General features: G+C 38.8%; 1 protein-coding gene across 4 annotated transcripts in view; it reads right to left on the bottom strand.

The window, feature by feature from the left end:
• The window catches only part of mcm9 (minichromosome maintenance 9 homologous recombination repair factor), a 46,504-nt gene that overhangs the window by 27,142 nt on the left and 3,140 nt on the right, over positions 1-16,222 (bottom strand). For 2 of the 4 annotated variants that reach the window (XM_074615447.1, XM_074615449.1), the window contains 4 exons: positions 15,182-15,344; positions 13,705-13,811; positions 8,641-8,847; positions 8,469-8,550 (listed from right to left, as the gene is read on the bottom strand). In XM_074615447.1, the coding sequence (XP_074471548.1) occupies positions 8,469-8,550; positions 8,641-8,847; positions 13,705-13,811; positions 15,182-15,344 (559 nt within the window). Of the gene's footprint in view, positions 1-8,468; positions 8,551-8,640; positions 8,848-13,704; positions 13,812-15,181; positions 15,345-16,222 lie in introns of those variants that run through there. The other 2 variants (XM_074615450.1, XM_074615451.1) reach the window with 2 other exon arrangements.

The raw sequence follows: 16,222 nt of genomic DNA, 5'->3' as shown, positions 1-16,222 counted from the left end.
TCTGGTTGTAGTGTAAATGATGTTATGAGAATGTTCTGGTTGTAGTGGAGATGATGTTATCAGAATGTTCTGGTTGTAGTGGAGATGATGTTATCAGAATGTTCTGGTTGTAGTGTAAATTATGTTATGAGAATGTTCTGGTTGTAGTGAAGATGATGATATCAGAATGTTCTGGTTGTAGTGGAGATGATATCAGAATGTTCTGGTTGTAGTGGAGATGATGTTATCAGAATGTTCTGGTTGTAGTGGAGATGATGATATCAGAATGTTCTGGTTATAGTGTAAATAATGTTATGAGAATGTTCTGGTTGTAGTGGAGATGATGTTATCAGAATGTTCTGGTTGTAGTGGAGATGATGATATCAGAATGTTCTGGTTGTAGTGGAGATGATGTTATCAGAATGTTCTGGTTGTAGTGGAGATGATGATATCAGAATGTTCTGGTTGTAGTGTAAATGATGTTATGAGAATGTTCTGGTTGTAGTGGAGATGATGTTATCAGAATGTTCTGGTTGTAGTGGAGATGATGTTATCAGAATGTTCTGGTTGTAGTGTAAAGGATGTTATGAGAATGTTCTGGTTGTAGTGGAGATGATGTTATCAGAATGTTCTGGTTGTAGTGTAAATGATGTTATTAGAATGTTCTGGTTGTAGTGGAGATGATGTTATCAGAATGTTCTGGTTGTAGTGTAAATGATGTTATCAGAATGTTCTGGTTGTAGTGGAGATGATGTCATGAGAATGTTCTGGTCGTAGTGGAGATGATGTTATCAGAATGTTCTGGTTATAGTGGAGATGATGTCATCAGAATGTTCTGGTTGTAGTGGAGATGATATCAGAATGTTCTGGTTGTAGTGGAGATGATGTCATCAGAATGTTCTGGTTGTAGTGGAGATGATGTTATCAGAATGTTCTGGTTGTAGTGGAGATGATGTCATGAGAATGTTCTGGTCGTAGTGGAGATGATGTTATCAGAATGTTCTGGTTATAGTGGAGATGATGTCATCAGAATGTTCTGGTTGTAGTGGAGATGATGTCATCAGAATGTTCTGGTTGTAGTGGAGATGATGTTATGAGAATGTTCTGGTTGTAGTGGAGATGATGATATCAGAATGTTCTGGTTATAGTGTAAATGATGTTATGAGAATGTTCTGGTTGTAGTGGAGATGATGTTATCAGAATGTTCTGGTTGTAGTGGAGATGATGATATCAGAATGTTCTGGTTGTAGTGGAGATGATGTTATCAGAATGTTCTGGTTGTAGTGGAGATGATGATATCAGAATGTTCTGGTTGTAGTGTAAATTATGTTATGAGAATGTTCTGATTGTAGTGGAGATGATGTTATCAGAATGTTCTGGTTGTAGTGTAAAGGTTGTTATGAGAATGTTCTGGTTGTAGTGGAGATGATGTTATCAGAATGTTCTGGTTGTAGTGTAAATGATGTTATTAGAATGTTCTGGTTGTAGTGGAGATGATGTTATCAGAATGTTCTGGTTGTAGTGTAAATGATGTTATTAGAATGTTCTGGTTGTAGTGGAGATGATGTTATCAGAATGTTCTGGTTGTAGTGTAAATGATGTTATCAGAATGTTCTGGTTGTAGTGGAGATGATGTCATGAGAATGTTCTGGTCGTAGTGGAGATGATGTTATCAGAATGTTCTGGTTATAGTGGAGATGATGTCATCAGAATGTTCTGGTTGTAGTGGAGATGATGTCATCAGAATGTTCTGGTTGTAGTGGAGATGATGTTAGTGGAGATAGTGGAGATGATGTAGTGGAGATGATGTTAGTGGAGATGATGATATCAGAATGTTCTGGTTATAGTGTAAATGATGTTATGAGAATGTTCTGGTTGTAGTGGAGATGATGTTATCAGAATGTTCTGGTTGTAGTGGAGATGATGATATCAGAATGTTCTGGTTGTAGTGGAGATGATGATATCAGAATGTTCTGGTTGTAGTGGAGATGATGTTATCAGAATGTTCTGGTTGTAGTGGAGATGATGATATCAGAATGTTCTGGTTGTAGTGTAAATTATGTTATGAGAATGTTCTGGTTGTAGTGGAGATGATGTTATCAGAATGTTCTGGTTGTAGTGGAGATGATGTTATCAGAATGTTCTGGTTGTAGTGTAAAGGATGTTATGAGAATGTTCTGGTTGTAGTGGAGATGATGTTATCAGAATGTTCTGGTTGTAGTGTAAATGATGTTATTAGAATGTTCTGGTTGTAGTGGAGATGATGTTATCAGAATGTTCTGGTTGTAGTGTAAATGATGTTATCAGAATGTTCTGGTTGTAGTGGAGATGATGTCATGAGAATGTTCTGGTCGTAGTGGAGATGATGTTATCAGAATGTTCTGGTTATAGTGGAGATGATGTCATCAGAATGTTCTGGTTGTAGTGGAGATGATGTTATCAGAATGTTCTGGTTGCAGTGGAGATGATGTTATCAGAATGTTCTGGTTGTAGTGGAGATGATGATATCAGAATGTTCTGGTTGTAGTGGAGATGATGTTATCAGAATGTTCTGGTTGTAGTGGAGATGATGATATCAGAATGTTCTGGTTGTAGTGTAAATGATGTTATGAGAATGTTCTGGTTGTAGTGGAGATGATGTTATCAGAATGTTCTGGTTGTAGTGGAGATGATGTCATCAGAATGTTCTGGTTGTAGTGGAGATGATGTTATCAGAATGTTCTGGTTGTAGTGGAGATGATATCATGAGAATGTTCTGGTCGTAGTGGAGATGATGTTATCAGAATGTTCTGGTTGTAGTGTAAAGGATGTTATGAGAATGTTCTGGTTGTAGTGGAGATGATGTTATCAGAATGTTCTGGTTGTAGTGTAAATGATGTTATTAGAATGTTCTGGTTGTAGTGGAGATGATGTTATCAGAATGTTTTGGTTGTAGTGTAAATGATGTTATCAGAATGTTCTGGTTGTAGTGGAGATGATGTCATGAGAATGTTCTGGTCGTAGTGGAGATGATGTTATCAGAATGTTCTGGTTATAGTGGAGATGATGTCATCAGAATGTTCTGGTTGTAGTGGAGATGATGTTATCAGAATGTTCTGGTTGCAGTGGAGATGATGTTATCAGAATGTTCTGGTTGTAGTGGAGATGATGATATCAGAATGTTCTGGTTGTAGTGGAGATGATGTTATCAGAATGTTCTGGTTGTAGTGGAGATGATGATATCAGAATGTTCTGGTTGTAGTGTAAATGATGTTATGAGAATGTTCTGGTTGTAGTGGAGATGATGTTATCAGAATGTTCTGGTTGTAGTGGAGATGATGTCATCAGAATGTTCTGGTTGTAGTGGAGATGATGTTATCAGAATGTTCTGGTTGTAGTTGAGATGATATCATGAGAATGTTCTGGTCGTAGTGGAGATGATGTTATCAGAATGTTCTGGTTATAGTGGAGATGATGTCATCAGAATGTTCTGGTTGTAGTGGAGATGATGTTATCAGAATGTTCTGGTTGTAGTGGAGATGATGATATCAGAATGTTCTGGTTGTAGTGTAAATGATGTTATGAGAATGTTCTGGTTGTAGTGGAGATGATGTTATCAGAATGTTCTGGTTGTAGTGGAGATGATGTTATCAGAATGTTCTGGTTGTAGTGTAAATTATGTTATGAGAATGTTCTGGTTGTAGTGAAGATGATGATATCAGAATGTTCTGGTTGTAGTGGAGATGATATCAGAATGTTCTGGTTGTAGTGGAGATGATGTTATCAGAATGTTCTGGTTGTAGTGGAGATGATGATATCAGAATGTTCTGGTTATAGTGTAAATAATGTTATGAGAATGTTCTGGTTGTAGTGGAGATGATGTTATCAGAATGTTCTGGTTGTAGTGGAGATGATGATATCAGAATGTTCTGGTTGTAGTGGAGATGATGTTATCAGAATGTTCTGGTTGTAGTGGAGATGATGATATCAGAATGTTCTGGTTGTAGTGTAAATGATGTTATGAGAATGTTCTGGTTGTAGTGGAGATGATGTTATCAGAATGTTCTGGTTGTAGTGGAGATGATGTTATCAGAATGTTCTGGTTGTAGTGTAAAGGATGTTATGAGAATGTTCTGGTTGTAGTGGAGATGATGTTATCAGAATGTTCTGGTTGTAGTGTAAATGATGTTATTAGAATGTTCTGGTTGTAGTGGAGATGATGTTATCAGAATGTTCTGGTTGTAGTGTAAATGATGTTATCAGAATGTTCTGGTTGTAGTGGAGATGATGTCATGAGAATGTTCTGGTCGTAGTGGAGATGATGTTATCAGAATGTTCTGGTTATAGTGGAGATGATGTCATCAGAATGTTCTGGTTGTAGTGGAGATGATATCAGAATGTTCTGGTTGTAGTGGAGATGATGTCATCAGAATGTTCTGGTTGTAGTGGAGATGATGTTATCAGAATGTTCTGGTTGTAGTGGAGATGATGTCATGAGAATGTTCTGGTCGTAGTGGAGATGATGTTATCAGAATGTTCTGGTTATAGTGGAGATGATGTCATCAGAATGTTCTGGTTGTAGTGGAGATGATGTCATCAGAATGTTCTGGTTGTAGTGGAGATGATGTTATGAGAATGTTCTGGTTGTAGTGGAGATGATGATATCAGAATGTTCTGGTTATAGTGTAAATGATGTTATGAGAATGTTCTGGTTGTAGTGGAGATGATGTTATCAGAATGTTCTGGTTGTAGTGGAGATGATGATATCAGAATGTTCTGGTTGTAGTGGAGATGATGTTATCAGAATGTTCTGGTTGTAGTGGAGATGATGATATCAGAATGTTCTGGTTGTAGTGTAAATTATGTTATGAGAATGTTCTGATTGTAGTGGAGATGATGTTATCAGAATGTTCTGGTTGTAGTGTAAAGGTTGTTATGAGAATGTTCTGGTTGTAGTGGAGATGATGTTATCAGAATGTTCTGGTTGTAGTGTAAATGATGTTATTAGAATGTTCTGGTTGTAGTGGAGATGATGTTATCAGAATGTTCTGGTTGTAGTGTAAATGATGTTATTAGAATGTTCTGGTTGTAGTGGAGATGATGTTATCAGAATGTTCTGGTTGTAGTGTAAATGATGTTATCAGAATGTTCTGGTTGTAGTGGAGATGATGTCATGAGAATGTTCTGGTCGTAGTGGAGATGATGTTATCAGAATGTTCTGGTTATAGTGGAGATGATGTCATCAGAATGTTCTGGTTGTAGTGGAGATGATGTCATCAGAATGTTCTGGTTGTAGTGGAGATGATGTTAGTGGAGATAGTGGAGATGATGTAGTGGAGATGATGTTAGTGGAGATGATGATATCAGAATGTTCTGGTTATAGTGTAAATGATGTTATGAGAATGTTCTGGTTGTAGTGGAGATGATGTTATCAGAATGTTCTGGTTGTAGTGGAGATGATGATATCAGAATGTTCTGGTTGTAGTGGAGATGATGATATCAGAATGTTCTGGTTGTAGTGGAGATGATGTTATCAGAATGTTCTGGTTGTAGTGGAGATGATGATATCAGAATGTTCTGGTTGTAGTGTAAATTATGTTATGAGAATGTTCTGGTTGTAGTGGAGATGATGTTATCAGAATGTTCTGGTTGTAGTGGAGATGATGTTATCAGAATGTTCTGGTTGTAGTGTAAAGGATGTTATGAGAATGTTCTGGTTGTAGTGGAGATGATGTTATCAGAATGTTCTGGTTGTAGTGTAAATGATGTTATTAGAATGTTCTGGTTGTAGTGGAGATGATGTTATCAGAATGTTCTGGTTGTAGTGTAAATGATGTTATCAGAATGTTCTGGTTGTAGTGGAGATGATGTCATGAGAATGTTCTGGTCGTAGTGGAGATGATGTTATCAGAATGTTCTGGTTATAGTGGAGATGATGTCATCAGAATGTTCTGGTTGTAGTGGAGATGATGTTATCAGAATGTTCTGGTTGCAGTGGAGATGATGTTATCAGAATGTTCTGGTTGTAGTGGAGATGATGATATCAGAATGTTCTGGTTGTAGTGGAGATGATGTTATCAGAATGTTCTGGTTGTAGTGGAGATGATGATATCAGAATGTTCTGGTTGTAGTGTAAATGATGTTATGAGAATGTTCTGGTTGTAGTGGAGATGATGTTATCAGAATGTTCTGGTTGTAGTGGAGATGATGTCATCAGAATGTTCTGGTTGTAGTGGAGATGATGTTATCAGAATGTTCTGGTTGTAGTGGAGATGATATCATGAGAATGTTCTGGTCGTAGTGGAGATGATGTTATCAGAATGTTCTGGTTGTAGTGTAAAGGATGTTATGAGAATGTTCTGGTTGTAGTGGAGATGATGTTATCAGAATGTTCTGGTTGTAGTGTAAATGATGTTATTAGAATGTTCTGGTTGTAGTGGAGATGATGTTATCAGAATGTTTTGGTTGTAGTGTAAATGATGTTATCAGAATGTTCTGGTTGTAGTGGAGATGATGTCATGAGAATGTTCTGGTCGTAGTGGAGATGATGTTATCAGAATGTTCTGGTTATAGTGGAGATGATGTCATCAGAATGTTCTGGTTGTAGTGGAGATGATGTTATCAGAATGTTCTGGTTGCAGTGGAGATGATGTTATCAGAATGTTCTGGTTGTAGTGGAGATGATGATATCAGAATGTTCTGGTTGTAGTGGAGATGATGTTATCAGAATGTTCTGGTTGTAGTGGAGATGATGATATCAGAATGTTCTGGTTGTAGTGTAAATGATGTTATGAGAATGTTCTGGTTGTAGTGGAGATGATGTTATCAGAATGTTCTGGTTGTAGTGGAGATGATGTCATCAGAATGTTCTGGTTGTAGTGGAGATGATGTTATCAGAATGTTCTGGTTGTAGTTGAGATGATATCATGAGAATGTTCTGGTCGTAGTGGAGATGATGTTATCAGAATGTTCTGGTTATAGTGGAGATGATGTCATCAGAATGTTCTGGTTGTAGTGGAGATGATGTTATCAGAATGTTCTGGTTGTAGTGGAGATGATGATATCAGAATGTTCTGGTTGTAGTGTAAATGATGTTATGAGAATGTTCTGGTTGTAGTGGAGATGATGTTATCAGAATGTTCTGGTTGTAGTGGAGATGATGTTATCAGAATGTTCTGGTTGTAGTGTAAAGGATGTTATGAGAATGTTCTGGTTGTAGTGGAGATGATGTTATCAGAATGTTCTGGTTGTAGTGGAGATGATGATATCAGAATGTTCTGGTTATAGTGGAGATGATGTTATCAGAATGTTCTGGTTGTAGTGGAGATGATATCAGAATGTTCTGGTTGTAGTGTAAATGATGTTATGAGAATGTTCTGGTTGTAGTGGAGATGATGTTATCAGAATGTTCTGGTTGTAGTGGAGATGATGTTATCAGAATGTTCTGGTTGTAGTGGAGATGATGTTATCAGAATGTTCTGGTTGTAGTGTAAATTATGTTATGAGAATGTTCTGGTTGTAGTGAAGATGATGATATCAGAATGTTCTGGTTGTAGTGGAGATGATATCAGAATGTTCTGGTTGTAGTGGAGATGATGTTATCAGAATGTTCTGGTTGTAGTGGAGATGATATCAGAATGTTCTGGTTGTAGTGGAGATGATGATATCAGAATGTTCTGGTTGTAGTGGAGATGATGTTACCAGAATGTTCTGGTTGTAGTGGAGATGATGATATCAGAATGTTCTGGTTGTAGTGTAAATGATGTTATGAGAATGTTCTGGTTGTAGTGGAGATGATGTTATCAGAATGTTCTGGTTGTAGTGTAAAGGATGTTATGAGAATGTTCTGGTTGTAGTGGAGATGATGTTATCAGAATGTTCTGGTTGTAGTGTAAATGATGTTATTAGAATGTTCTGGTTGTAGTGGAGATGATGTTATCAGAATGTTCTGGTTGTAGTGTAAATGATGTTATCAGAATGTTCTGGTTGTAGTGGAGATGATGTCATGAGAATGTTCTGGTCGTAGTGGAGATGATGTTATCAGAATGTTCTGGTTATAGTGGAGATGATGTCATCAGAATGTTCTGGTTGTAGTGGAGATGATGTTATCAGAATGTTCTGGTTGTAGTGGAGATGATGTCATCAGAATGTTCTGGTTGTAGTGGAGATGATGTTATCAGAATGTTCTGGTTATAGTGGAGATGATGTCATGAGAATGTTCTGGTCGTAGTGGAGATGATGTTATCAGAATGTTCTGGTTATAGTGGAGATGATGTCATCAGAATGTTCTGGTTGTAGTGGAGATGATGTTATGAGAATGTTCTGGTTGTAGTGGAGATGATGTCATCAGAATGTTCCGGTTGTAGTGGAGATGATGTTATCAGAATGTTCTGGTTGTAGTGGAGATGATGTTATCAGAATGTTCTGGTTGTAGTGGAGATGATGTTATCAGAATGTTCTGGTTCTCATCACTGTGAGGTCGTCCATATAATGCACACAAGTGTTCTTACCAGATTTACAACTGTCCACCAGATCATCCTCCAGAACCACCACCATAGAACGAGGAATACTGCCCACTGACAGCCTCTGCACCTGTAGTGGGGGGGGGCAAGATTTACACTGACCAAGAGAGCAATACATAGGCACTCTGCAATACAATAAGACATAACAGAACTGTCCTACCTGCTCCTGTATCTTGATCTCCTGGTAGTCCCTGCAGGAAGCAGGCTCAGATCCTCCAGACAGACAGCTGAACTTATATGAAGTACAGCCCTCAGGATTAGGACAGGCTGCCAGCGGGACAAAGGTGTAGAACTGGTCAAAATCAGCCTGCACGCTGAAGACGTGACGACACTTTGTGCACATGTAATCACGCTCGTATTCCAGAACCTACGAGAGGTGGAGAAGAATTATAAGTATAAACATCTAAAGAAAAACATGAAGATGTTGTGCAGGAACTGATTTTGGTTCATGATGTATATATATATATATATATATATATATATATATATATATATATATATATATAAACTGGAAAAAAAAAGTTCGTAAACTTGTGTTTGATGGATTATTTCTCTGTTGTTACAATGCTAATTGGCATTGTATTTTACATCGTTGGAAAGCCTGTTTATTTACCTTCGCAATGATGTCCAACTTGTAAGGATCATGCATTTGTGGGATGAGCAGCACAGCTGATTATGTGGGTAACGCCCAAGAAAAATTTGCCAAAATGCTCCGTCAATGGTAAACAGTGTATTCTCCTGTTGGTGTTGACTCTTGTTTTGAGTTGTTTGGTGGATTGGATGATTGAACTCTCTATCAGTAACAAGCAACAAACAAGACATATTGGCTATTTTACACTTTATTCATTTAATACACCGTCAGGAGCCTCAGTAGCGGGTGGAAGATCCATACGCAGCCACAACAGCCTGACACCTCCTCCTCATGCTGGTCACCAACCTGGTCACACGTTGCTGTGGGATGGCGTTCCATTCCTCAACCAGGATTCGTTGCAGGTCAGCCAACGAGGTTGTGTTGGTCACTCCAACACGTACAGCACGCCCAAGCTGATCCTACAAGTGTTGAATTGGGTTGAGGTCTGGACTCTTGGCAGGCCGTTCCATTCTCTCTACTCCCACATTTCTGTGATAACCCTGGCTCTGTGGGGGCGAACGTTGTTTCTTGGAGGATGAAGTTAGGTCCCAGATTGTGGAGATATGGGATAGCCACTGGCTGCAGAATCTCATCCCGATATCTCACTTCATTGAGATGGCCTTCAATGATGACAAGCCTTGTTTTGCCAGTGAGGGAGATGCCGCCCCACACCATGACACTGCCCCCACCAAAAGCTCTTACTCCATCGGTGCAACAATCAGCATAGCGTTCTCCGCGTCGTCTCCATACTTTGACCCTGCCATCCAACTTTCGCAGACAGAGCCTGGACTCATCACTGAACATGACATTCCCCCACATGTTCAGGTTCCATTGTCTGTGTTGTCGACACCAGCGCTAACGGGCCTGATGGTGAAGGGCAGTCATTGCAGGCTTCCTGGTAGCCTTATGAGAATACACTGTTTACCATTGGCAGAGCATTTTGGCAAATTTTTCTTGGGCGCTACCCACATAATAAGCTGTGCTGCTCATCCCACAAATGCATGATCCTTACAAGTTGGACATCATTGCGAAGGTAAATAAACAGGCTTTCCAACGATATAAAATACAATGCCAATTAGCATTGTAACAACAGAGAAATAATCCACCAAACAAGTTTCCAAACTTTGTTTTTCCAGTATATATGTACCCACGAGTCTCCCCTTTACAGACATGCCCACTTTATGATAATCACATGCAGTTTGGGGCAAGTCATAGTCAAGTCAGCACACTGGCACACTGACAGCTGTTGTTGCCTGTTGGGCTGCAGTTTGCCATCTTTTGATTTGAGCATATTGTTTTATGCTAAATGCAGTACCTGTGAGGGTTTCTAGACAATATCTGTCATTGTTTTGTGTTGTTAATTGATTTACAATAATAAATATATACATACATTTGCAAAAAGCAGCATATTTGTACACTCCCATGTTGATAAGAGTATTAAATAGTTAATATAATTAAATATAGACAAATCTCCCTTAAAGTACATTTTGAAAGGATAAAAAATCTGTGATAAATTTACGATTAATCACGATGAACTATATCAATCGATTGATAGCACTAATTTAAATAGATTATACTGTACATGATGATGATGATAATTAAATGATAAAAATCAAATGATGAAACTAGGAAATACCCCTAAACTGACATTTTTCCTTTCACAACATGTACTTCTGCAGATGAAATATATATATATAATATATATATATATATAAACTGGAAAAACAAAGTCTGGAAACTTGTGTTTGATGGATTATTTCTCTGTTGTTACAATGCTAATGGTCATTGTATTTTACATCGTTGGAAAGCCTGTTTATTTACCTTCGCAATGATGTCCAACTTGTAAGGATCATGCATTTGTGGGATGAGCAGCACAGCTGATTATGTGGGTAGCGCCCAAGAAAAATTTGCCAAAATGCTCTGCCAATGGTAAACAGTGTATTCTCATAAGGCTACCAGGAAGCCTGCAATGACTGCCCTTCACCGTCAGGCCCGTTTGCGCTGGTGTCGACATGTGGGGGAATGTCATGTTCAGTGATGAGTCCAGGTTCTGTCTGCGAAAGTTGGATGGCAGGGTCAAAGTATGGAGACGACGCGGAGAACGCTATGCTGATTGTTGCGCAGATGGAGTAACAGCTTTTGGTGGGGGAAGTGTCATGGTGTGGGGCTGCATCTCCCTCACTGGCAAAACAAGGCTTGTCATCATTGAAGGCCATCTCAATGAAGTGAGATATCGGGATGAGATTCTGCAGCCAGTGGCGATCCCATATCTCCACAATCTGGGACCTTACTTCATCCTCCAAGAAACAACGCTCACCCCCACAGAGCCAGGGTTATCACAGACTACCTCCACAATGTGGGAGTACAGAGAATGGAACGGCCTGCCAAGAGTCCAGACCTCAACCCAATTCAACACTTGTGGGATCAGCTTGGGCGTGCTGTACGTGTTAGAGTGACCAACACCACCTCGTTGGCTGACCTGCAACGAATCCTGGTTGAGGAATGGAACGCCATCCCACAGCAATGTGTGACCAGGTTGGTGACCAGCATGAGGAGGAGGTGCCAGGCTGTTGTGGCTGCGTATGGATCTTCCACCCGCTACTGAGGCTCCTGACATATTGTATTAAATGAATAAAGTGTAAAATTTCCAATATGTCTTGTTTGTTCCTTGTTACTGATAGAGGGTTCAATCATCCAATCCACCAAACATCTCAAAACAAGAGTCAATTCCAACAGGAGAATACACTGTTTACCATTGGCTGAGCATTTTGGCAAATTTTTCTTGGGCGCTACCCACATAATCAGCTGTGCTGCTCATCCCACAAATGCATGATCCTTAAAAGTTGGACATCATTGCGAAGGTAAATAAACAGGCTTTCCAACGATGTAAAATACAATGACCATTAGCATTGTAACAACAGAGAAATAATCCATCAAACACAAGTTTCCAAACTTTGTTTTTCCAGTTTATATATATATATATATATATATATATATATATATATATATATACACACACAGTAAATATAATTCATCTGCAGAAGTACATGTTGTGAAAGGAAAAATGTCAATTTAGGGGTATTTCCTAGTTTCATTATTTGATTTTTATCATTTAATTATCATCATCATCATGTACAGTATAATCTATTTAAATTAGTGCTGTCAATCGATTGATATAGTTCATCGTGATTAATCGTAAATTTATCACAGATTTTTTATCCTTTCAAAATGTACTTTAAGGAAGATTTGTCTATATTTAATTATATTAACTATATTTAATACTCTTATCAAAATGGGAGTGTACAAATATGCTGCTTTATGCAAATGTATGTATATATTTATTGTTGTAAATCAATTAACACAAAACAATGACAGATATTGTCCAGAAACCCTCACAGGTACTGCATTTAGCATAAAACAATATGCTCAAATCAAAAGATGGCAAACTGCAGCCCAACAGGCAACAACAGCTGTCAGTGTGTCAGTGTGCTGACTTGACTATGCCCCAAACTGCATGTGATTATCATAAAGTGGGCATGTCTGTAAAGGGGAGACTCGTGGGTACCCATAGAACTCATTTACAATCACACATCTGGAGGTCAGAGGTCAAGGGACCCCTTTGAAAATGGACATGATTCAGCAAAATTCAGTGTAAGTTTGGAGCATTATTTAGCCTCTTTCACAACAAGCTAGCATAACATGGTTGGTAGCAATGGATTCATTAGGTTGTAGTTTCATATGATACCTGTATCTTCACTCTAGCTTTAAAACTGAATTATTAGATAATAATTCTTATTATTGGGTTCACTTTGACAGCCCTAATTTAAATATTAGTTTGTGGTCTATGTTTTATGTTCTATGTGCTGCTGCTGCCGTGGCCAGGACTAATCTGAGTGAGGCACTACTCCTGGTTAAATAAAGTAATAGATTACTTCAGTCAGGGGTGGGACAGGTGGACAGGTGGACTGGTGGGAGGGGGGGCCCTGTTCTCCAGTCACTGAATAATACAATCTGTCATGCTGTTCTTAACCACAGTCTGCCAACTGAAAAAGAACAAAACTACTGTAGGTTGAAACCTAGTATATGGCTTGACTGTGTGTATGGTCAATGTGATTCATTATTAGACATCAATGTAAAGAAGTAGCATATCACATGACATGGCTAAGCTATATGTGAGGACTGTCCACGCCTATTCATTCAACACTGGACTGACCAATGGTGTCAGGGACAGACTATGGTGTTATGGTGTAGGGCCGGCTCACTTTGCTCCGGTCCATACAAAAACCTGGACATTAGTTCACATAGTTTCTATGTCTGTCAAATATTCCAATAATATCTCTGTCAGGGCTTGGACCAGATGTGGTACAGGTTAGTATCTTTCCAGCTCTTTACATGTAACCAACTAGTCATCAGCAGTCTGACATCAACAACTCAACAACCAGGATCACATCAACGCTGCTGATTCATACATGAGTTATTAATCATTTACACTGAGTTATCATGAATCACTGATGGATTAGAAAGGAATAAATGTTGGAGGTGAAATGGTTTGACGATCAGCATTCAATACGACTGTGTGTGCCATGCGGTTACCTTGGCAACACTGGTGCGTATGACAGTACCAGTGACAGACAGAAAGTGTCCCACATCTCTGGACCTGGGGATGGTGTCTCTGGTCAGCTCTGGACACACTGGCAGACCTGGACACACAGTTTACTTCATTAACACTCTCTAACTGATATTTACAATGTCTACATGACACCCAACTGTTATCTAGTGTGTACGTACACTGTGTAGTATAAGTACAACGCCCCAGGTTGAACCTTTGTTGTACGTCATTTCCTGTCACCTCAACTCAAAAGTCACGTCATAACTACTCAGACAATTTTTGATGATTTTCTTAATAATTCCCATGTTGTCATTTAAAATGAGCTTTTCTTCTGTTCGGCTCTTTGGGGACTTATTGTATGAGCTCATGTTTGGGTTCACCTTGAATCCAGCTAACAGTGAATAACCTGCATTTTTGCAGGTTTGGGCTTAATGGCACTTTCTATGATACCGTCACAACTGGGCCTTCAGAATCCTGCACACTTACATCCTACTGTACATGCAGTATATAGTCATCTTTATATGTACATACGGCACATAATCATCCAGTCCATGTATATATATATGTAGGTATATCCATCCAGTATTTATTTGCACTATTTGCATTGTTTACAACTTCCAGACCACTTGACTTGTATAAAGACGTCTTTATTTTAAGATTCTATTGTTGGTCATTGGCGCTTTTATATATATTTATATAATATTTATACATATATAAACCTAGTTTTTCAATGTGAATAACAGACCTGTCTTTATTTGTCCAGCTTTATTGTCCTTGTCCCAAGCTGTTATTTCTATTCTGTGTAAGTACATTGAGAGTCAGAGTCCTTGAATGGTTGCACTTGAAAAATAAAGCTGATTGTGATTGTGACATCTGGTACCATCTGACCATCATTCATTAGTTGGGTGTCTGACCTGTGATGTGGGATCTGGTACCATCTGACCATCATTCATTAGTTGGGTGTCTGACCTGTAATGTGACATCTGGTACCATCTGACCATCATTCATTAGTTGGGTGTCTGACCTGTGATGTGGGATCTGGTACCATCTGACCATCATTCATTAGTTGCGGTCTGACCTTTGATGTGGGATCTGGTACCATCTGACCATCATTCATTAGTTGGGTGTCTGACCTGTGATGTGGGATCTGGTACCATCTGACCATCATTCATTAGTTGGGTGTCTGACCTGTAATGTGGGATCTGGTACCATCTGACCATCATTCATTAATTGCGGTCTGACCTGTGATGTGGGATCTGGTACCATCTGACCATCATTCATTAGTTGCGGTCTGACCTGTGATGTGGGATCTGGTACCATCTGACCATCATTCATTAGTTGGGTGTCTGACCTGTGATTTGGGATCTGGTACCATCTGACCATCATTCATTAGTTGGGTGTCTGACCTGTAATGTGACATCTGGTACCATCTGACCATCATTCATCCGTTGGGTGTCTGACCTGTAATGCGTGCATGAAGAGTGTGTCTCATTCTCTCGGTTGTTCTTCGTCCTCCGTGGTCCTTGGGAGAGGCACTCTCTGATAACTCCAGGGCTGTTCTTTGTAACAATTTATCAAATATAGCCAGGACATCATTGGGATAGGCGTTGAAATAATCCCCAACCTGTGGCATAGCAGAGATACCAGAGAATTAGTGCAAAAATAGTTTAAAATGGTAACCAGTAACATTACACATCTTAGTTCACAGAAGAGCTTTTAAAGTGATCTTTCTTTAGGAGCCATACAAAGTCATACGTTATAATTTAGGAATAACATCTGTGTAACGGGGAACAAACATCTGTTAAATTGAACAATATGTTAACAGAGTCTGGCAGTCACTACAGGGGTGAAAATAGTTTTTCTAAAAATAGATATATGAAAATAGCACATTTTACACTGCTAATGGTATACCAGTGTCCTGCAGGTTCTACCTGTTAGATAATCTGTGTGTGGTGTGTGGGGGGGCTGCGTATCTACTGATGTCATTGTTACGGAAACACAGCGGCACAGCCTGTTGTCACAATACACTAAATAGATGGAGACTGATGAGGAGTTAATGGAATCAGCATGAACAAAAGGATACAGACACTCTTTGGAGAAAATAGTACCCCTAAAGAGCCTGGCGGTCCTTGTGTTAGAGTACACTGTGTGCTGATAAAACCTCTCTTATCACTTTTAAAACATATAACTTTTAAAATATTTAATCGCATGATTGACCATAGTTAATCGTGATTAATCACAAATTAATCACACATTTTGTATCTGTTCTAAAGGTACCTTAAAGGGAGATCTGTCAAGCATTTAATCCTCTTATCAACATGGAAGTGGACAAATATGCTGCTTTATGTAAATGTATGTATATATTTATTATTGTAAATCAATTAACAACACAAAACAATGACAGATATTGATCCAGAAATCCTCACAGGTACTGCATTTAGCATAAAAAATATGCTCAAATCATAACATGGCAAACTGCAGCCCAACAGGCAACAACAGCTG

The sequence above is a fragment of the Sebastes fasciatus genome, chromosome 18 (genome assembly GCF_043250625.1).
Source record: "Sebastes fasciatus isolate fSebFas1 chromosome 18, fSebFas1.pri, whole genome shotgun sequence".
Taxonomy (NCBI): domain Eukaryota; kingdom Metazoa; phylum Chordata; class Actinopteri; order Perciformes; family Sebastidae; genus Sebastes; species Sebastes fasciatus.
This window is presented reverse-complemented; position numbering and strand designations above follow the sequence as displayed.